General features: G+C 38.2%; 1 protein-coding gene across 2 annotated transcripts in view; it reads left to right on the forward strand.

The window, feature by feature from the left end:
- ZFYVE9 (zinc finger FYVE-type containing 9) overlaps positions 1–23009 on the forward strand; it is a 133517-nt gene that overhangs the window by 102223 nt on the left and 8285 nt on the right. For both annotated transcript variants that reach the window (XM_067726110.1, XM_067726111.1), the window contains 2 exons: positions 18020–18170; positions 20260–20340. In XM_067726110.1, the coding sequence (XP_067582211.1) occupies positions 18020–18170; positions 20260–20340 (232 nt within the window). The remainder of the gene's footprint in view (positions 1–18019; positions 18171–20259; positions 20341–23009) is intronic.

Genomic DNA, 23009 nt, shown 5'->3' on the forward strand with positions numbered 1-23009 from the left:
AACATTCTTTGTTTACTGAAATGGCAGGCAACATTTTTTTCCATATAAGGAAAGACTTTAAGCTTAGAAAGCTAGAAGATAATATTTCTGAAGTAGTAATTTTAATAAATGAAGTAGTCATTGTATATAAATTTTCTTATCTCCTTCATCAAGGCCATGCAAGATCTCTGTTGGTCTAGGTAACGCTACTCATGTTCTTATGATGAGATTATTTTGATCATTGTGTTAACTAACATCTATTTAGGGTATATTATATATCAGGTACTATTCTAAGCATCTATGTATCTTCACACTATTTCTGTGAAATGAGTAGGGTAATTACCTTTTTACAGATGAGGAAATTAAGGCACAGAGCGAGCAAGTGTTGGAGCTAGAATCAAACCCAGACACTCTAATTCCAAACCCAGACACTCTAATTCTACTCTTAAACACTATACTAAACCGGTTTTCATAGACATCAGTTTAATGATTACATCTGATTGTAGGGCTGATTATAGGGTCTTTACAGAGGTAAAGCCCTAATCTAGTATGACTTACAAGAAGGGGAAATTTGGACATAGATATGCATAAAGAAAAGGTGATATGAAGAGACATAGGGAGAAGATGGAAGTCAGGTCAAGTCCTTGACTCTGCAAGTCAAGGAGAGAGGTCTGGAACAAATCTTTCCTTTTACAGCCCTCAAATGGAACCAGCTCTGCTGACATCTTAATTTTGGACTTCTAGCCTCCAGAATTGTGAGACAATAAATTTCTATTGTTTAAGCCACCAGTTTGCAGTACTTTCTTATAGCAGCACTAGCACATTAACATAGCAGTCCACTGTAAATAGCTAAACATCAAGACAAAATATGTGGGGGGAAAATACAAAGGACAATGGGGCAGAGAAGGTGAGCCCTATGATTACCCTACTTTACTGTCTGGAGTTTCCAGGCCATAGAGCAGTTAGGGGGGGAACCTAAACTGAGCCTAGAGGTCTCCCTGCATTGAAGACAGTGTAGGGAGGGCATGATGGCTAGAATTTACAAGACAGATTATGGAAATAAAAGAACTCTGGAGATCTGCAGGAGGTTCCTATTGTGTCTTCAGCTGATTACTAATCAGTGCATGTATGTGAGAAAAACACTGGAAAGGAGCAGGGAGAACAGTTCTCAGAGGTCCAGGAATAATTTGTATTCTTATGAGCTAGAGTAAGAAAGGGACAAATAATTCCTAAGGATCGAAGTTATCCATAAATTTGGGCTGCTCTGATCCTACCTAACAAGCTTAAAATAAAGCTTCAACAAGATCAAGGCACATACCTGTTAAGGAGAGACACAGAAAATATAAAAAAGACCCAAATCAAGCTTCAAGAAGCAAAAATGACAATGAGATGAAAAATACATTGGATGAGATTAATGGCAGATCAGACACTGCTGAAAAAATTTAATAAACTTTAAACAGCAATAGAACTATCCAAAACGAAACACAAAGAGAAAAGGCTGAAAAATTAAATGAACAGCACATGATTGAGATGTGGGAAGTGTTAGATGGCCTAACTCTGTAATTGAAGTCTCCAAAGGAGAGGAGTGGGTTGACAGAAAAGATATTTGAAGAATCAGTGATCAAAAATTTTATAAATTTAGGGGCTTCCCTGGTGGCGCAGTGGTTGAGAGTCCACCTGCCAATGCAGGGGACATGGGTTCGTGCCCCAGTCCAGGAAGATCCCACATGCGGCGGAGCAGCTAGACCCGTGAGCTATGGCCACTGAGCCTGCGCGTCCAGAGCCTGCACTCCACAATGGGTGGGGCTGTGGCAGTGAGAGGCCTGTGTACTGCAAAAAAAAAAAAAAAAAAAATTTATAAATTTAATGAGAAGTATAATCACATAGATTCAAAAAGCTCAATGAACTCCAGCTGCAGGAAACAGGATGAAAACTACATTAAGGAACATTATAATCATCAAAATCAAATTGCTTAACCCCAGAGGTAAAGAGAAGAATCTTAAAAGCAGCGAGAGAAAAAAATCCACATTGTATACTGAGGAATGAGTATAAGAATGACAGCAGACTTCTCATCAAAACAGTTCAATCCGCAAGACAGTGTACAAAACCTTTAAAGTATACTGAAATAGATAACTGTTAACCTATATTTTATACCCAGTAAAAATATGTTTCAAAAATGAAAAGCAAAATGCTTTTTCAGAAATATAAGAGCTAAAAGAATGTATTACCAGCCACCTATTCCACAAGAAATGTTAAAGGAAGTCCTTCATGGAGAATACCAAATAATGGAAATCTGGAACCACACAAAGTAATGAAGAGCAGCAGAAATGGTTAAATATATAGGTAAATATAAAAACTCTTTAAAAGATAATTGTTTAAAGCAAAACTAACAACAGTGTTTTGTGGAGTTTATAACTTACGTAGAAACAAAGGGTATTTCCAGGAAAGGGGAAATAGAAGTATACATGACATGTCTATATGACATGGGATGTGGCATAATATTACTTGAAAGTAGATTGATAAGTAAAGATGTAGAATAAAAATCTAAAAGCAACCACTAGAAAAATTTAAATGGAGAGGTATAGCTAATAAGCCAACAAAAAGAAACTGGAATTATATAAAGAAGGCTGGAAAAGAAGAAAAGGAGAACAAAGAGGAGATATAACGAATAGGATATAAGTGGCAAGATGCTAGATTTAAATCCAGCCACATCAATAATCACATTAACTATAAATGACCTAAGCACCCTCAGTTAAAAAGGGGAAATTGTTAGATTGATAAACAAGAAAGATTCAGCTATATGCTGTGAATAAGAAAACCACTTGGAATATGAGGATACAGATAGTTTAAAAGTAAATGGATGGGAAAAGATATACTACAGTAATACTAATCAAAAGAAAGCTTGAGTGGATAGAGTAATATCAAAATGTATTTCAGAATAAACAATATTACCAGGGATAAGGAGACACATTTCATAACTATAAAGGGATCAATTCATCAAAAGGGTACAACAATCCTAAACATTTGTGCATCTAATAACAGTGCTTCAAAATGCATGAAGCAAGAACTGTTAGAACTATAAGGACAAATATAGATAAATAGAACTACAAGGATGAACTCACAAGTATATTATGAGATTTCAGTAACCCCCTGTATCAATAATTGATAGAAGAAGTAGACAGAAAATCATCAAGGATATAGAAAACTTGAATAAAATACACACTTCTCAATAACCAATGGGTCAAAGAAGAAACCTAAAGAAAAATTAGAAAATATTTTGAGCTGACTGAAAATGAAAACATGGCATATCAGAATTTGTGGGATGCAGCTAAAGCGGTGATTAAAAAGAAATTGATAGCATTAAACTTCTATATTAGAGAAAAAAGACATCTCAAATCATTGACCTACTCTTCTACCTTAGGAAATTAGAAAAAGAAGAGCAAATGAAACACAAAGCAAACAGAAGAAAGGAAATAACAAAGACCAGCAATTCACAAAATAGAAGGCAGAGGGCTTCCCTGGTGGCGCAGTGGTTGAGGGTCCACCTGCCGATTCAGGGGACGCAGGTTCGTGCCCTGGTCTGGGAGGATCCCACATGCCGTGGAGCGGCTGGGCCCGTGGGCCACGGCCGCTGAGCCTGCGTGTCCGGAGCCTGTGCTCCTCAACGGGAGAGGCCGCAGTGGTGAGAGGCCCGCGTACCGCAAAAAAAAAAGAAAGAAAAAAAAGAAGGCAGAGAAACAATTTAAAAAATGAAACTAAAAGTTCTTGAGATCAATAAAATCAAATTTCTAATCAGATTGATTAGATAAATAGTGAAAACACACAGGGTACAAGAAAGGTGGTAGAGTAGGAGGACATGGAGCTCACTGCCCATCCCCCCCAACAAACACATCACCAATGCATCAACACGTGGAGCAGTTCTCACTGAAAACTAACTGGAAACCGGCCTAAAGATTCTTGTACAACCAAGGCTCTAAGACAGATGCACAAAATCGGGTAGGAAGGGAAGAGAAGTGATCAGGTCAACCTGTGTCCCTAGAAGGAGACACAGAAAAGGAGGGGGATTACATAGGCTCAGAGATCCTCCCTGGGGAGAGAGCTGTTCAAACCACATATTGGGCACCCTAGCCTTGAGGTCTGACACTGAGAAGATGAGCACCTTAACTGGTTTGAAAACCAGTGGGACTAACAGGAGGGCTGTAAGACTCTGATTATGAAGTGCATGCAAACACTTGCTACTCCTGAAAAAAGGTGGAGGAAGGAGATTAAAGCTGCATAGAACTCTGGCTGGTTTCCCATAACCACTGCAGCATGCACCCCAGCCTGAGCTGAGTGCCCTTTCCATCCCCAGTTGCTCCATGACACAGTTCCACACTAGGGCAAGGGCTGCTGCAGCCAAGGGGAGTGCATGGTTGTGAAGGACAGAGCCAACGTGGACCCAGAAGGGCATCTGAGTGGGGTAGGGGCAGCCATTGCTGGTGTTTATGGAGGCAGTGCATCTGAAGCACTCTAAGACTCTGACTGGGACCAGGACTACCATAGCCCGCATTGCAACCCATGCTGAGCACCCGCTTCAGCCCTTCTTGCTCTAGTACTGCTCCCCTCCGGAGCAAGGGAACTGGTGCTGGGAGTGGGAGATCACACACTTAGAGGGAACTGAGACAGCTTGGACCTGACCCTCAGGGATTCTGCTCCAGCAACCTGGGGCCTCACTGCACCCCAAATAGGGTGTTGATGGCCACCGAGCAGAGGAGAAGCCCCAGCCCACACCTGGCTCTCTTCCTAGCCACTCCACCTCCAACCCCACTTTGTACCAGGGTGATAGCTGCCAGCACAGCCTGGGGGAAGAGACGGTTTGTGCTTGTGTCAGATGCAGCACTCCTACCAAAGCCAGTCGGCACGTGCACTGTATAAGGACACTCATACAAGGACAGCCCTTCAAGACCAGAATAGATAACTGTGCCACCTAATTTCATAGACACAGAGAAAGTTAAGCAAAATGAGAAGACAGAGGAATTTGTTTCATTTGAAAGAACGGGAGAAAACTCCTGAAAAAACAACTAATGAAACAAATAATTTACCACATCAAGAGTTCAAAGCATTAGTAATAAGAATGCTAACTGAATTAGGGAAAATAATAGATGAACCCAGTAAGAATTTTAACAAGGAACTAGAAAATATTTAAAAGAACCAGTCAGAACTGAAGAATACTATAACTGAAATGAAAATTGTTGACATAAAGTGTAGGAAGATTTTCTTAGATCTGTCTCCTAAGGCAAAAGAAATAAAAGCAAAAATAAATAAGTGGGACCTAATTAAATGTAAAATTTTTTTTTTACACCAAAGGAAACCATCAACAACATGAAAACACAACCTCTTGAATAGGAGAAAATATTTGCAAATGATATGACCGATAAGGGGTTAATGTCCAAACTATATACATGGTTCACACAACTCAATATCAAAAAAACAACCAACCTGATTTAAAAATGGTCAGAAGGGAATTCCCTGGCAGTCCAGTGGTTAGGAGTCAGTGCTCTCGCTGCCGGGGCCCAGGTTTGATCCTTGATCGGGGAACTAAGATTCTGCAAGCTGCACGGCATGGCCAAAAAAAAAGGTAAGAAGACATAAATAGACATTGTGTCAAAGAAAATATACACATGGCCAAAGGCACATGAAAAGTTTCTCAACATTTCTAATCATCAGAGAAATGCAAATCAAAACCCCAGTGAGATAGCAACTCACACTTGTCAGAATGGCTATCATCAAAATGTCTATAAGCAGCTATACTCCAATAAAGATTAATTTTTAAAAAAGCCTATAAATAACAAACGTTGGCAAAGCTGTGGAGAAAGGGGGATCCTAGTACACTGTTAGTGGGAATGTAAATTGGTACAGCTACTATGGAGAATATTATGGAGATTCCTCAAAAAAGTAAAGATAGAACTGCCATGATTCAGCAGTTCCACTCCTGGATGTATATTCGAAGAAAACAAAAACAGTAATTTGAAAATACACATGTACCCCAATGTTCATAGCAGCATAATTTACAGTAGCCAAGATATAGAAGAAACCTAAGTGTCCATGAACAGATGGATGGATAAATAAGATGTGATACATAGATATATCTCTTTATCTATCTATCTGTCTATCTATGTAATGGAGTATTACTCGGCCATGAGAAAGAATGAAATTCTGCCATTTACAACAATATGGACGGACCGAGAGGGTATTATGCTTAGTGAAATACGTCAGACAGAGAAAGACAAATACTGTAATGCTATCACTTGTATGTGGAATCTAAAAAATAAAACAAACCAATGAATATAACCAAACAGAAACAGACTCACAGATATAGAGAATAAACTAGGAAGAGGGGAGTGGGGAGTGGCAAGATATGGGTAGGGGAGTAAGGAGGTACAAACTACTGTCTATAAAATAAATAAGACTAGAAGGATATATTGTACAGCACAGGGAAATATAGTCACTATTTTATAAACTTTAAATGCAGTATAATCTATAAAAATATTGAATCACTGTTGCACACCTGAAACTAATATTGTAAATCACCTATACTTCAATTAAAAAATAGTAAAAACACAAATTAACATTATGAGATGTGAGAGAGAGGGCTATCATTACAAGTCCTGTAAATAGTAAGAAGACAATAGGGCATATTATGAACACATTTATGCTAATACATGTCCAACTTGGACAAAATGGACAAATTCTTTGAACATCAACTTTCATACCTCTGTCAAGAAAAAATAGGTAGCTGGAATAGCCCTGCGTCCATTGAAAGAGTTGAATTTATTATTATAAACCTTTTCACAAAGAAAAGCCCAGGTCTAGATACGTTCACTGGTGACTTTTACAAAATGAAGGAAGAAATAACACCAGTTCTATACACTCTTAGAAAATAGATGAGGAGGGAATCTCTTTCGATGGGGCCTTCATTACACTAGTATCAAAACTAGAAAAAAAATTGGAAGAAATGAAAACTGCAGACCTATATCCCTCATAGGTGGTTGCATAAATACATAAGTTTTTAGTATATCCAATTCAGTAATACACAAAATAATAAGGTACTTCATGACTAAATGGGGCTTATTCCAAATATGCTAAATTGCTTTAACATTCAAAAATCAATCTGTAACTCAGCATATTAACAGGACAGAAAGGAAAAACACGTTAAAAGAAAAAGCTGCTGCAGAAAAAGCATTTGATGAACTCATACTTCCATTCAATCTCTCTCTCTCTCCCCCACACCCTCTCTCTCTCTCTATATATATAGAGAGAGAGCTATCTATCTATGTGTGTGTGTATATATATATATATATATATGTATCAGCAGTTTAAAAATAGAAGAGAACTTTTAAAATCTAATAAAGAGAATTTATGAAAAACTTAAAATTAATATATCTAACAGTGACTTGATTGACTGGTTCTTCTTTAAGATTGGGAACAAGGAGATGATGTCTACTCTTATTTCTATTTAGCATTTCAGTGGATCTTCTAGCCAATGTAATAAGGCAATAAAACAAAATTAGAGGAATACAGATGAAAAAAAGAAGTAAGATTGTCTGTATTCACAGATAACATGATTGTCTGTGTAGGAAATTCTAAAGAATTTACAGAATAGTACTAGATGTGGTCCAATGAATTTATCAGAGTTGCAAAATCATTGTGTAAAAGTCAACTGTATTTCTGTATACTAACAATCAGAAATTGGAATTTAAAAACAATACAGTAGGGCTTCCCTGGTGGCACAGTGGTTAAGAATATGCCTGCTAATGCAGGGGACATGGGTTCGAGCCCTGGTCCGCGAAGATCCCACATGCCGTGGAGCAGCTAAGCCCGTGCGCCACAACTACTGAGCCTGTGCTCTAGAGCCTGCAAACCACAACTACTGAACCCCGCAGGCCTAGAGCCCGTGCTCCGCAACAAGAGAAGCCACCGCAGTGAGAAGCCCACACACCGCAACAAAGAGTAGCCCCCGCTTGCCGCAACTAGAGAAAGCCCATGTGCAGCAAGACCCAACGCAGCCAAAAATAAATAAATAAATTGTTTTAAAAAACAATACTATTTTCATACACTGAAAACTACAGAATATTGCTAAGAGAAATTGAAGACCCAAATAAGTGAAGAGATATACTATATTTATGAATCAGAAGACTCAATATTGTTAAGATGTCATTTCTCCCGGAATTGATTCATAGCTTCAATACAGACCCAATCAAAATACCAGCAGGCTGTTTCAAAATAGAAACTGAGACACTGATTCTAAAATATATATGGAGATGCAAAAAATCTAGAATAGCTGAGACAACTTTGAAAAAGAACATAATTCAAAGACGTACACTACCTGATGTTAAGGCTTATTTTAAAGGTAGGTTAATCAAGACAGTATGGTTTTGGTATAATATGTATTTCTAGATTGGTGGAACAGAGTAGAATGATTTCAAGTGCTGTTTATATGGGTATATACACATACCAAAATTCATCAGATTGTACACTTTAAATATGTACTGAATATGTACATTTTGCCAATTATTTTAAATATAACTAAAAAATAACAAAAATTTTCAAGAAATGTAGTGGACATTCAAACTTTCATCATGTCACAGGGGGAATAGAGCCAAAGAGTTAACCTCATGTCAAAGTTTCAAGCAAAAAGGAACAAAATTGTATTAATTCTTTACTCAAAACCAGAGAGAAATAGAGAAATTTATATTGGTTGTGATATAATGCAAGAATCTGTGAAGTTGTATATCTATGTAATCCCCGTCTTGTATAATTTAGGCTGAATGGCCTCTTGAGATTCTTTTCCCTGTGTAATTCTAAAATCAGAGTTTTGGTTTATTTTAGTTCAAAGCTACACATATTCTTCAGAGAAATGTGAAGTTACAAAAGCATAATTTTAAAGGTTCATTGTAGCACAAATAAAAACAGATGGCCCTAAAATCTGTTTAAGGAATGTTTTATTTTCTGGCCCTCAAGGAATACATTTCTTTTCTCTTGGGATGGAGGAACTGATAGTCTTCTTTTCAAAAGAATGAAAGGAGTTGGTGAAAACTGCTCTGGAAAATAGTGCAGAGGAAGGAGGTGCTGTTCCATTGATTATTAGCATAGCTGTTCCCAGTGTTATACATGGAAGACAGTATTTAACCACAGGTTAAATGAAAATATAAGGATCCCCAAGAAGGAGCCCTGGCTGCTCTCCCTCCAGTGACTGCGCCAGGAGGTCACTGCTGAACACTGCATGTTCAGAGTAAGATTGTCTTCCCCTCCCTCCAGTGTCACTGCATGCCCATTGATAGGGGTGAACAGTGGCTTCAGAATGCTGTTTCTAGCCAAACCCCTGGCCTTCCCTATCTCCCAGCACTTACAAGCTTGCTGCCACTTTTGGCTTTCAGACTACCAGCTCTAATCTCATTGTGTTCAAGCACCACAAGAAACCCTGGACTCCTTCAGCATCCCTCATCTTCCACAATTTAACTTCTATCTCCGTACATCCCTCTTTCTGACTCCATATTTCACTCATTTTGAAAAACTCAAGGGCTCAGTCCCTGTAAGTTTTATTTGTCTCTATCCATTTCCTTGGTGAGCTATCCAGTCTCCTGGCCTTAAATACTGTCTCTATACTGATGTTGTCTTCCAAATATCTTTCTTCAGCCTGACTGTCTTCCCTGTTTTGTTAGACTTGAGGGTCTTTTAAAAAAATTAATTAATTAATTAACTTTGTCGGCTGTGCCACGTGGCTTGCAGGATCTTAGTTCCCTGACCAGGGATTAAACCCCAGCCACGGCAGTGGAAGCCTGGAATCCTAACCACTAGGCCACCAGGGAACTCCTCGACTTGAGTGTCTTCTTGCGCACTTGACATCTCTACTTACATAGGCATCTCAAGCTTAGCAAGTTCAATTCTGACCTCCTGATCTTCCCTCAAAACCTCCTCTTCTTGTAGTCTTCCCTAAGTTAATGGCAGTGCCATCCTTCCAGTTACCAGGCTTAAAACTTTGGAGTCATCTTTAAGGCTTCTTTCATATTCTGTGTCCAGTCTGTTAGGAAATTCTTCTGGCTCTACCTTCCAAATTTATCTGGAACCCAACCACCCCTCAATCCTTGGGCCAGTCTTGGTCTAAGTTAATCTTGGATTTGTGTAGTGGTCTCCTAACTGGTCTTTTTTTTCATTTTTTTTTAACATCTTTATTAGAGTATAATTGCTTTACAATGGCGTGTTAGTTTCTGCTTTATAACAAAGTGAATCAGCTATACATATACATATATCCCCATATCTCCTCCCTCTTGGCGTCTCCCTCCCACCCTCCTTATCCCACGCCTCTAGGTGGTCACAAAGTACCAAGCTGATCTCCCTGTGCTATGTGGCTGGTTCCCACTAGCTATCTGTTTTACATTTGGTAGGGTATATATGTCAATGCCACTCTCTCACTTTGTCCCAGCTTGCCCTTCCCCCTCCCCATGTCCTCAAATACATTCTCTATGTCTGTGTCTTTATTCCTGTCCTGCCCCTAGGTTCTTCAGAAAGATTTTCTTTTTGATTCCATATATATGTGTTAGCATACAGTAGTTGTTTTTCTCTTTCTGACTTACTTCACTCTGTATGACAGTCTCTAGGTCCATCTACCTCACTATAAATAATTCAATTTTGTTTCTTTTTCCATTGTATATATGTGCCACGTCTTCTTTATCCATTCATCTGTCGATGGACACTTAGGTTGCTTCTGTGTCCTGGCTATTGCAAATAGTGCTGCAGTGAACATTGTGGTACATGACTCTTTTTGAATTATGGTTTTCTCAGGGTATATGCCCAGTAGGGGGACTGCTGGGTCATATGGTAGTTCTATTTTTAGTTTTTTAAGGAACCTCCATACTGTTCCACATAGTGGCTATATCAATTTACATTCCCACCAACAGTGCAAGAGGGTTCCCTTTTTTCCACACCCTCTCCAGCATTTATTGTTTGTAGATTTTTTGATGATGGCCATTTTGACTGGTGTGAGGTGATACCTCATTGTAGTTTTGTTTTTCTTTAATGATTAGTGATGTTGAACATCCTTTCATGTCTAACTGGTCTTCTTATTGGTAGCCTTTCCCCCATCAGTTTATTTTCAACACAGCAGCCCAAGTGATCCTGTTAAAATTAAGTCAAATCATGTCACTCCTCTGCTCAAAATTCTTCAAAGACCTTTCATACCAGTCAGAACTATCACTGAAGTCTTCTATAGCATTTGTACTTCTTAAACCATTACCTGTCTAACCTAACTTCTTACACCTCTCCTTTTTCAGTCACACTGTCCTTAATTAATGTTCCTTGAAACTGCCTGGCTTGCTAACATGCTACAACCACACAGCCATTGCACCAGCTATTCTAAATGCCTGTAAGGCTCTTCCTTACATATTCCCATGGCTTTTCCCTCACTTTTCAGTAAGACCTCTCCTAAGTATCCAATATTAAATCGCACTAGCCAGTACTCCTAGTCCTCCTTCATGCTTTATTTTTCTGTATAGCACTTATCAGTGTCTAACATTTAAAGTATTTTACTTATTTATTTAATTTTTTTCCTCCCCCTCTACACACAACAATCTAAGTTCTATGAGGGAAGATTTGTTTGTTCACACTGAATAAACCAAGTACTAACACAGTTCCTGGTACCCATTAGATGCTCATTGAGTATTTGGTACATGAATGAGTGAAGGTTCATGGTTCATGATATGTAGACCCATAGACCTGGAAGGTAGATGCCAGGTTCTAGACATAAGTGAACCCGAGCTAACTGGAAGGACAAATATTTATATCTTCCCTAAATATCTCCAGGGAAGGATATTCCTCCACCTGTCCCATTGTTATTCATTTCGGTGTTCCTTTCTCAGTTCTGTTTCTCTTCCTTTACTTTTGCTTTTCTCTTTATCCAAAGTGTTCTTCCTCTGTACCTGATTTCAAAACCAATTCAAATGTTAAACCTTTTAGGAAACCTTCCTAGAATTCTTCCTAGACAGTATCACTCCTTCTTTCCTCTGTTCCCATCTTTTTTTTGGGGGGGCCGCCTTTTCAGATTATTCTAAGCTGTAATGATTTCTGTTTCCTCTAAGTTTGTATAATATATTAATATTTGTACATCTTTTACATTCTTTTTTAAAGTTTCTTTCTTTTTTTTTTTTTTCCACCGTGAGGCTTGCAGGATCTTAGTTCTCCGACCAGGGATCGAACCTGGGCCCCGGCAGTGAAAGCATCAAGTCCTAACCACTAAACCACCAGGGAATTCCCCTAGAACTATATTTTTTTAATTGGTTTTTGTGATTGTGTGAATGGTTAGACTCTGGGGGTGGGAAACACAGGAAAATAAAGCTTATGTACTGCTTCACTTGGTATGTTAAAATGGTCCTTTTGATATAAGACCAAAATAGAATTTAGGTCAGTGCCTGGCTCATGGTTGGCACTTCATAGATGTTATCGATTTTGCACGTACTGTTGTTACAGAAGTTGCTTCCTGCCTTTTATCAGTATGTCATTGCTACTAATTTGTGAGCTCTTAGGAAGGTCTGAATCCCATTATCTCATAAGATGTACTCAGTTGAATTATTTGCTGCTGACTTGAAGGTTGCTTTACAATTTTATAAGCAGTGTGGAGGAGATGAGCATACAAATTTTATTTAACAAACACTCGAGCATATTATGCTCTTAGTGCTGTTCTAAGCACTTTATTAATATTTGTTTAGTCCTCATCACATGAAATAGTTACTTTTTAAAATTTATTTTTATGTATTTATTTTTGGCTGCATTTGGGTCTTCGTGGCTGCGTGCAGGCTTTTTCTAGTTGTGGCGGGCAGGGGCTACTCTTCGTTGCAGTGCATGAGCTTCTCATTGTGGTGGTTTCTCGCGTTGCAGAGCACGGGCTCTAGGCGCTCAGGCTCAGTAGTTGTGGCTCACAGGCTCTAGAACACAGGCTCAGTAGTTGTGGTGCACGGGCCTAGTTGCTTCGTGGCATGTGGGATCTTCCCAGACCAGGGCTTGAAACCATGTCCCCTGTATTGGCAGGCAGATTCTTTTTTTCTTTTTTAATTTATTTATTTATTTTTGGCTGCTTTGGGTCTTTGTTGCTGCATGTGGGCTTTCTCTAGTTGGAGCGAGTGGGGGCTACTCTTCATTGTGGTGTGCAGGCTTCTCATTGCAGTGGCTTCTCTTGTTGCGGAGCACGGGCTCTAGGTGCACGGGCTTCAGTAGTTGTGGCATGTGGGCTCAGTAGTTGTGGCTCGCAGGCTCTAGAGCGCAGGCTCAGTAGTTGTGGTGCACGGGCTTAGTTGCTCCGCGGCATGTGGGATCTTCCCAGACCAGGGCTCAAACCCGTGTCCCCTGCATTGGCAGGCGGATTCTTAACCACTGCACCACCAGGGAAGCCCCCAGGCGGATTCTTAACCACTGCACTACCAGGGAATTCCCATGAAATAGTTACTTTTATTATCCCATTTTACAGAGGAAGAAATTGGGACACAGAGAAATCAAGTGACTTGCCCAGTGACATACAGCTAGTTAGTAGCAAAGCCGGGATTGAAATATAGGCAGTTTGGCTTGAATCTTTGCTATTAATCAGATCCAGGACTGAATGTGGATGATGCCATATAAGAAATGCAAAGAATGTGCTATGGCAGTTCAAAGAAGGGAGTGGTCACATTAGTGTCTGATAGGGAATTAAAGAAGGCTATATGCAGGAGTTGGTGTTTTTCCTAAGCCTTGATTTGGGGTCAGCTTTTTCAGGTGCTTGGATATGGGAGAAGAAAAGGGAGACTAAAAAATAGCATATGCTAAAGCTCAGAGATGGAAAATGGAAGTAATCCTGCTTGTAAGGATACAGTAGGAAGAGAGATAAGAAAATTGGTTTGGGGTTAGAGCATAGGACGCTTGCGATTTGAATGGAGGACAAGGTGGGGAAGATGTGATATGATCAGAGCTGTGCTTTGTAAATGTGGGAACATTCTGTGTGGACTAAAAATTAATCAGTCAGTCTAAGAAAGAAAAGAAAAATTTTATTTGAGCCAAATTGAGGATTATAACCCAGAACGGCATCTCAGAAAGCTCTGAGAAATGATATGCCCATTAGAATTCAAAGCACAATTATAAGTTTTTTGAGACAGAGTGCTGTACACTAAATGACATATTACTGACAGTTTACACAATCCAGATCTGCAAAAAATGGCCCCCTTACAAGATCCAGAAGCAATGTTATCTTTTAAGTGGTCTTGTTGGAGCTAGGAGAATGTTGCATTCATGGTTAAGCAGGTATTTCTGCCAGTGGGGAGGTTTGGTGGATGCATAATGCCGATTCACAGTGCACAGTAGTAGAGGGGAGACAGGAAGCCAAAAGGCAGAGAGAATTTTTTATGTTTAAATTTTTCTTGTGTTGCCATAAACTATGAATTTTATTTCACATGTGGAATGAGTCAGTGCTGCTAGAGACTGACTATAGATAAAACAGTTATAAAGTTGTTATTATATCCAGAAAAGAGGTAATTGGTCTTGAACTGCAGTGACAATAGTGATAGGTCAAGAGATATTACAGAATTTGAATTGACAGAGCAGAGAAATGGCACAAATAAAATGGAAAATCCAGTATTTATATCATCATATAACAAGTGTAAGTTTATTTTATGTTCAGTAAGATCCTTTGAATATCTGGGAAATTCTCCTTTTGGTATAAATGAACATAGTTTTAAGAGAAAAAAATCTGTTCATTCATTTCTAAAAAAATACGAAGTTTTTAAAATCTCATTGGGCTTGAAATTGACATCCAGGGAAATGATTTTCTTAGAGGCTAGCTAATTTATTCAGAATGTGTGAATCAAAAATATTTATTTATTAAAAAAAATTTTTTGGCCATGCCGTGCAGCTTGAGGGATCTTAGTTCCCCGACCAGGGATTGAACCAAGGCTTGCAAGTGAGAGCGCTGAGTCCTAACCACTGGACTGCCAGGGAATTCCTGAAAATATTTTTAATCTCTTCAATGTAGACAAAATTAGAAACCACTTTAGCCTAATGATTTGGAAGAAACGATGGATATGTTTTTTTAGAATTGCTGTATATGATTGTAGCCATTTCCCTCATGTGATAAAAGTGTAAATTGCAAATGAGAACCTAAATTAGTCTATCTATTGACTTCCCTAAGTAGGAATCTTCTAGCTGACTTACCTTATTTGCAAAAACTTATTTAAAAGTAATCTTTGGAAAACCCTGATAGAACTGGTTTGTTTTAATGGGTTGATAAAAGTTAGTGTGAGAGGAATATTTAATTATTGTTTGGATGCCTCTGGCGATACAGCTATATATCAAAATATTAACTTTGTAAGAGTTATAAACATAACAAAGTCAAACCAGGAGATGATGATATCTCAGAATTGTATCGATACAGTACCGAGAAATAAATTTACCAAGGAGGTAAAAGACTTGAAACCTGAAAACGATAAAACTTGTTGAAAGAACTTGAAGAAGACCTAAATAAATGGGAAGACATCTCATATTCATGTATTGGAAGACTTAATATTGTTAATATGTCAATACTACCAAAGTGATCTACAGATCCAGTGCAAGCCCTATCGGAATTCCAGTGGCCTTTTTTTTTTGTAGAAATGGAAAGCCAATATTCAAATTCATTTGGAATTGCAAGGGACTCTGAAGCCAAAATAATCTTGTGAAAGAACAAAATTGGAGCCTACACATTTCCCAATTTCGAAACTTATTGCAAGGCTACAGTAATCAAAATAGTGCGGTATTGGCATGGAATAGAATTAAGGTCCCAGAAATAAATTCACACATTTATGTCCAGTTGATTTTGACAAGCATGCCAAGACTATTTAATGGTGAAAGAATAGTCTTCAACAAATGGTACTAGGACAACTGAATATCCATATATAAAAAGAATTAAGTTTTACCCTTACTTCAAACCATGAACGAAGTTTAACTCAAAATGGATCAATGACCTAAATATAAGAGTTAAATCCATAAAGCTCTTAGAAAAAAACATGAGGATAAGTTTTCATGACCTTTGATTTGGCAGTGGATTTTTAGATATGACACCAAAAGCACAAGCAAAAAAAGAAAAAAATACATAAATTGGACTTAATAAAAATTAAAACCTTTTGTGCATCCAAGGACATTAACAAGAAAGTGAAAAGACAACCAATACAATGGGAGAAAATATTTGCAATCTATATATCTGATAAGGATCTGGTCTCTAGATCTAGAATATGTAAAGAACTTTTATAACTCAACACAAAAGACAAACAATCCAATTTAAAAACGAGCAAAGGACTTGAAGAGACATTTCTCCAAAGAAGATATACAAATGGCCAACAAGCACTTGAAAGATGGTTAATGTCATCAGTCACTAGGGAAATGCAAATCAAAACCACAATGAGGTACTCCTTCATACCTACTAGGATGGCTATAAAAAGCAACAACAACAGTGGAAAATAACAAGTGTTGACAAGGCTGCAGAGAAATTAGAAACCTAGTACACTGTTGGTGGAAATTTTAAATGGTTCATGCACTATGAAAAACATTTTGGCAGCTCCTCAAAAAGTTAAACATAGAATTACCATATGACCCTGTAATTCTACCCCTAGTATATATTCCGAAGTATTGAAAACAGGTCCTCATAACAAGTACATGTACACACATTTTCATAGTAGCACTATTCACGATAGCCAAAAGGCCGACATAGCCCAAACATTCATGGATGGATGGTTAAACAAATTGTGGTGTATATGCACAATGAAATATTATTCAGCCATAAAAGGGAATGAAGTATTGATATATGCTATACCATGGATGAGCTCCCAAAACATTATGCTAAGTGAAAGAAGCCAGACACAGTAGTCACATATTATGTGGTTCCATTTATATGAAATATCCAGAATACAGACAGAATGCAGATTGGTGGTTGGAGGGGGGAGTGGGAAGAAACTGGTTAATGAGTGAGGGATTTTACTTTGGAATGAATGATGGAAGTGTTTTGGAACTAGATAAGAGTGGTGGTTGAAGAACGTTGTGAATGTACTAAATGCCACTGAGTTGTTCACTTTAAAATGGTTAATTTTATGTCGTGAATTTTATTTCAATACATTTTTTTGAGTATAGTGATACAAGAATATAAAAGGTATCAGAACACTTCATCTGCTGTTTTTCACACTGCAGTTTATAATGTAAGAAGAAGAGGGGAGTAAAAGAAAATAAAAGTTTTAAACTAGAGTTTTCAAAAGATCAAAGCCATTTAAAAAGATTGAATTAGAAAGTTGAACAAATGATGACATGAAGGAAAAAATGGGAATAAAAACAAACGAATAAATTATCATTAGCCTGTTTCAACGAGAAGCCAGATTTTAGCATCAAGATGGTTTATTTACTAGATTTATTTACTAGATACAAAGTGGTGGCCGATGAGTTTTTCCAGGTTAGGTTCAGAATTATCACCTTAACTCTCTTTATAAGAACAAAGCAAAATATTAGTAAGTGATTTCATTGAAGATATCAAACATAAGTTAATAAAACTAAGAAATAATGGAGTTCATATATTTGTAGAGGAAAGCACTCCTTTGTATGGATGTAGAAAAAGAAGGCAAGATAGACTTAAATATGGGACATTCTTTTGACTTAGAATTTCAGTGTATATATATTCTCAGAGAATCCAGTGGATAAGAGAAACTATTGTAATTAGCTAAACTAATTTTAGTTACTTGCGTTTAGTGCAGCAATAAAAAGACGGAAAATGAATGCAAAATGTCATGTGTTTGGGTTGTAATATAAATCACCTATAAACTACAGAGAGAATTCAACAAGTATGTGAATTTTTACTAATAGTGACTGATTTTTCACTTTGTTTTCATTATTTGGTAGCTCCTTTGTCACTTTAATTAAATAATAATATTCTCTTTTGTCTTTGAGAAGTTGTGGAGTGGTGCTATGTCAGACACACCAAAAAATGCCCATTCTTGGCAGAATAAGAAAGTTAGCCTTTCTTTGATTGCAGATGATGAAAGCCATGAACAAGTCCAATGAGCATGTCCTGGCAGGAGGTGCCTGCTTCAATGAGAAGGCAGACTCTCATCTCGTGTGTGTCCAGAATGATGATGGCAACTATCAGACCCAGGCTATCAGTATTCACAATCAACCCAGAAAGGGTGAGTGTTTGAGCTGATTGAGGTTATAAGAATGGAAGATTGTACTGGAACTGGAGAGTTGGATATGTCAGCCCCATAACACTCACTGTCAGAATAGGTGACCACAGTTTGATTAAATTAACCTTTCCAAGTTTATTCTTTAGGAGTATGTTGACTACCCAGACTTAGAGTTGCAAATGGGATCTCTGTTATTGAGGGGAGCATCTTGAAAATACTGCCTCAGGATACTGACAGAGCCATCATTGGTATTTGAAGGTAGAAGACTAGGCCCCATGGTGAGAATATGCTTAGGTGGATTTAGAGCTTTTTGAATGACCATACCCAAAGAACGTTAATTAAATTAATAGGTTGACAGGATTCTGAAGGAAGCCTTCCAGATTCGGTGGTACTCAGAATGTGGTCTCATCACTTAGAAGATTGTTAGAGATGAAGACTCCATACCCCATTTCTGCTAAGTCAGAATTTGTGTTTTAACACAATTGCTGTGTTATTCAAATACACATGAGAATTTAAGAAGCATTGCTCAATGTGCCATTTCCTAAAGTGTCTTATCAGCTTCTATGGTGTTTTAAAATATTCACAGAAATAAATAAAAGTTTAGCTTATTATATTAGACTGAGAAATCCTATGTTAAACAAGTTTAAGCAGATTTCTTTACTGCAGGACTTTTCAGAGCCTTTAACAAACTGATGTGTATTGTGATTTTACAAAAGCAGGATAGTGCCTAGACCTTCCCAAATTTATTTGACCATGAATCTTTTTTCCCCTCAGAATATCTCCTAAAACTAGCTTTCTTTAGTATGCTTTATGAAATACTTCTCTAGTAGACATACTGTAGGTCATTGTCTTCAGTGTATTTTTTAAATCAGTTGTTTAGTAAAGGCGTAAAAGGTACTGAGCACATGTATATTCAAATATACTATCTAAAATAGGTTGGTGATAAATCCACTATGCTCCCTATTAGTCAAATCATGTCTATAATATTTGAATAAGTTCTGGATATCATTAACGTAATTGGTGATAAAACTAGAAGGTCTTTAGAGGATGATTCAAGGCCTGTGAGATGTTTAGAAACTAGGTCAAAGGAAGACCTCTTGAATAAAGTATAAATGTTTAACCTGGAAAAGTACAGATTGAAAGAGGGTGAAAAATAGCTATCTCTATTTTTAAGGTTTTCTATTATGTGGAAACAATATTCAACTTACTCTCTATAGCTACAAAAGACCAAAACCAGCACCAGTGGGTGAAAGCTACAAGGATCTAGATTTGGGCTCAATTTGAGAGCACACTCTGTAACACTGAGAGCTATCCAGAAATAGAAATGGTTGCCTTGTGCTTTGTGGGCTCCCTGTCACTAGGAGTCTCTGACAAAGGCTGGATCACCTACCCATTAGAGATACTGTAGGGCCAATGGGTAGGAAGGTGGAATAGCTCAGTCCAGTTTAAGATGTGGAGAAATAAAAAGTGTAGTGCAGTTTTCATAAAGCTAAATGTAATTAAATATCCTTTCTTTCATGAAGAGGTGTTTGTCTTTTAAATAGGTGTTTGTTTTTTTAATAGCTCCACTTGGTAAATAAAATAGTTGGCAACCATATCTCCATATTCAAAATATATTTGATCTAAAAAAAGCAATGAATTAGATCAGGGGTCAGCAAACTTTTCCTGTGAATATGATAAATATTTTAGGCTTTGCAGGCCTGTGGTCTTTGTCGCCAACACTCTGGCATCATACTTCAAGAACAGCCATAGACAATATGTAAATGAATGGATATGGCTGTGTTCAAATAAAATTTTGTTTACAAAAACAAGCTGCAGACCAAGCCCTAGTCATGACCACTAAGATTTCTTTGCTTCTTGATTGAAGGAAGCACAAAACAGAATGGGAGAGTATATCTTAAAACCTCATTCTCTAAGCTATCATTAGTATTTGAATTATTGGTTACTTGTGTATTGTGGTGTATAGAGTCGGTGTTTTTTGTTTTCTGTATGATGATGGTTGGAGTCCCCAACTACCAAATATTTCATTATTATTTTCAACCCCTCCAACTCAGAGTCTTTCTTCATTAAACTATTTCTATTGCTATTTTAGTGACTGGTGCCAGTTTCTTTGTGTTCAGTGGCGCTCTGAAATCCTCTTCAGGATATCTTGCCAAGTCCAGTATTGTGGAAGGTAAAGAATGAGTTATTTACTGCATGTACATTAGTTCAGTCCTAACTGTACAACTGAAAAACAAGGGACATTAAAGGAAGCCTTGGGCTTCCCTTGTGGCACAGTGGTTGGGAGTCTGCCTGCTGATGCAGGGGACATGGGTTCGTGCCCCGGTCTGGGAGGATCCCACACGCCGCGGAGCGGCTGGGCCCATGGGCCATGGCCTCTGGACCTGCGCGTCCGGGGCCTGTGCTCCGCAGTGGAAGGGGCCGCAGTGGTGAGGGGCCTGCGTACCGCAAAAAACAAAACAAAACAAAACAAACAAACAAAAAAGGAAGCCGTGTCACTTTTGCTGTAGACATTGTTTTTCTTTTTTGGATTGACGTCTAATTCCAGCTAGTCTCATTTTGACAGTGCTACCTGTCAACTCTAAACAAATGAATTAATCTGAGTACTTTCTTTTTTTTAAATAAATTTATGTATGTGTGTATTTATTTATGGCTGCATTGGGTCTTCATTGCTGCATGTGGGCTTTCTCTCTAGTTGTGGCGAGCAGGGGCTACTCTTCCTTGCGGTGCGCGGGCTTCTCATTGCAGTGGCTTCTGTTGTTGCAGAGCACAGGCTCTAGGCACATGGGCTTCAGTAGTTTGTGGCACACGGCCTAAGTAGTTGTGGCTCGCGGGCTCTAGAGCACAGGCTCAGTAGTTGTGGCACAGGGCTTAGTTGCTCCGTGGCATGTGGTATCTTCCCGAACCAGGGCTCGAAGCCGTGTCCCCTGCATCGGCAGGCAGACTCCCAACCACTGCACCACCAGGGAAGTCCTGCCATAGACTTCTGACTCCTATTATTTATTCAATAGCGTCTCACTCTACAGCTAATTAAAACTGTCATAAGGTTGCCTAGCTCTCCAAAGAAGGGAGTAAGTGGTAGAGGTATCATGGGACACCGACATAAAAGTTAAGAGATGGCTTTTCAGAGCTCTGGAATAAGGTGCCCAAAGGGTCATAGTCTGAATTCAGATATATCACTGGTGTGAATCTGTAAATATGTAGATGAAGTTCAGCCCCAATTACCCACAAGAATGCTGCAATCACCATTTGGTGTACAGAATGGGATTCATTTGCTGCTGGTTTGCTATAATTGACGTGAAAAGTTAATTAAGTGAAATTTAATGAAAGGCTAATGAGCATATTGGTTATTTTCTTTAATTGATTTTTGTAATTTATTTTATTGAAGTTTAGTTGATTTATAATGTATTAATTTCTGCTGTACAGCAAAGTGATTCAGATATAATATACACACACACACACACACACACATACATTCTTTTTCATATTCTTTTCCATTATGGTTTATCACAGGATATTTATTTTCTTTGTCAACTATTCTTCACTTTTTTTTGATCTAGTTTACTCTTGTTGTATAACAAATTAAACCAGAATTTAATGGCTCAAAACAACTATTTTATCATGCTCACTGATTCCTCTGGGTCTGCCCTTGACAGGGCAATGCAGGGTTGGCTTGACCCTGCTCAGTGATGTCTGGGGCCTCAGTTGGGATAGCTTGAAGGTTGGTAGTTACTTGATGGCCGGGAGCTAGAATTATCTGAAAGTTTTTTGACTCACAAGTCTGGGGCCTGTGCTGGGATGATTTAAAGACTAGGAGTAATGACCAGAGTCCTTATCATCGGACTCCTTAGCATGCTGCCTTGGGATAGTTGGACTTATTACATGGTGGCTCAGAACTCCCAAGCACAAGTGCTCCAGCACAAGGCAGCAGCCGCACTGGTTTTTATGACCCAGCCTTGAAAGTCACACAGTGTCATTTCCACCATCCTCTAGTGTTGGAAGTGGTCATAAGCCTGCTCGAAGGGAGAGAAGTTAGACTCCATTTCTTGATGGGGAAATGGAAAGGTAGCATTGTAGAAAAGCATGTGAGACGGGACATATAGTGGTCATCTTTGGAAAATATAGTCTGCACACACAATGACAGGTTTTCATTTCCACAGTAGCTCACTCCAGTACCCTAAGGGCAGTTTTTCCTGAGGGTAGATTCCATTGTGTTAACTGAAATACATAGATAATCTTATGTGTGTTAAAAGAGATTGACTTTGATCTCCTCTATTGGTAAACTTAATAAAACAGCAAGTGAAGAGCAAAGTATGCTATTATACTACATAGCAGAAACACTCTATTAAGAAATTAAGATATCTAGGAGCTAAGCAGTTCTTTGGTCTTAAATGACTGATTAATGCCTATGTGATCAAATATTGACTACCTTTGAAATTGTGTCTTTATAAGGTGATTAAAAAGCACACCTTCAATGTTGTCAAAATGATAAATTGAACTGACACAGATTCTTACAAATGCAAAGCAATGTATTTAAAAGTTATATTTATGTCTTTGGGTTGGGAATTTCTTAGGCCTTACACTTCAATGTGTGTGTGTGTGTGTGTGTGTGTGTGTGTGTGTGTGTGTGTGTGTGTCAGTAGAGTAATTAGCTGCCTATTTATGAAATTTTTATTGAAGCTCTTTAGAAATTATCTTAGCTGAGAAAATTTTGTGTCAGCGAAGCAGGGTAATTGCTCAGCATGTGACAACTTTCTCCCTCAATTTCAGTATTTGCCTTTGACTCAGCTAGGTAGCAGCCCCAAAATAGTTATCATCTGTTGGCTACATGGTAGCCCATAT

This window comes from Pseudorca crassidens, chromosome 2, assembly GCF_039906515.1.
Source record: "Pseudorca crassidens isolate mPseCra1 chromosome 2, mPseCra1.hap1, whole genome shotgun sequence".
NCBI classification, from domain to species: domain Eukaryota; kingdom Metazoa; phylum Chordata; class Mammalia; order Artiodactyla; family Delphinidae; genus Pseudorca; species Pseudorca crassidens.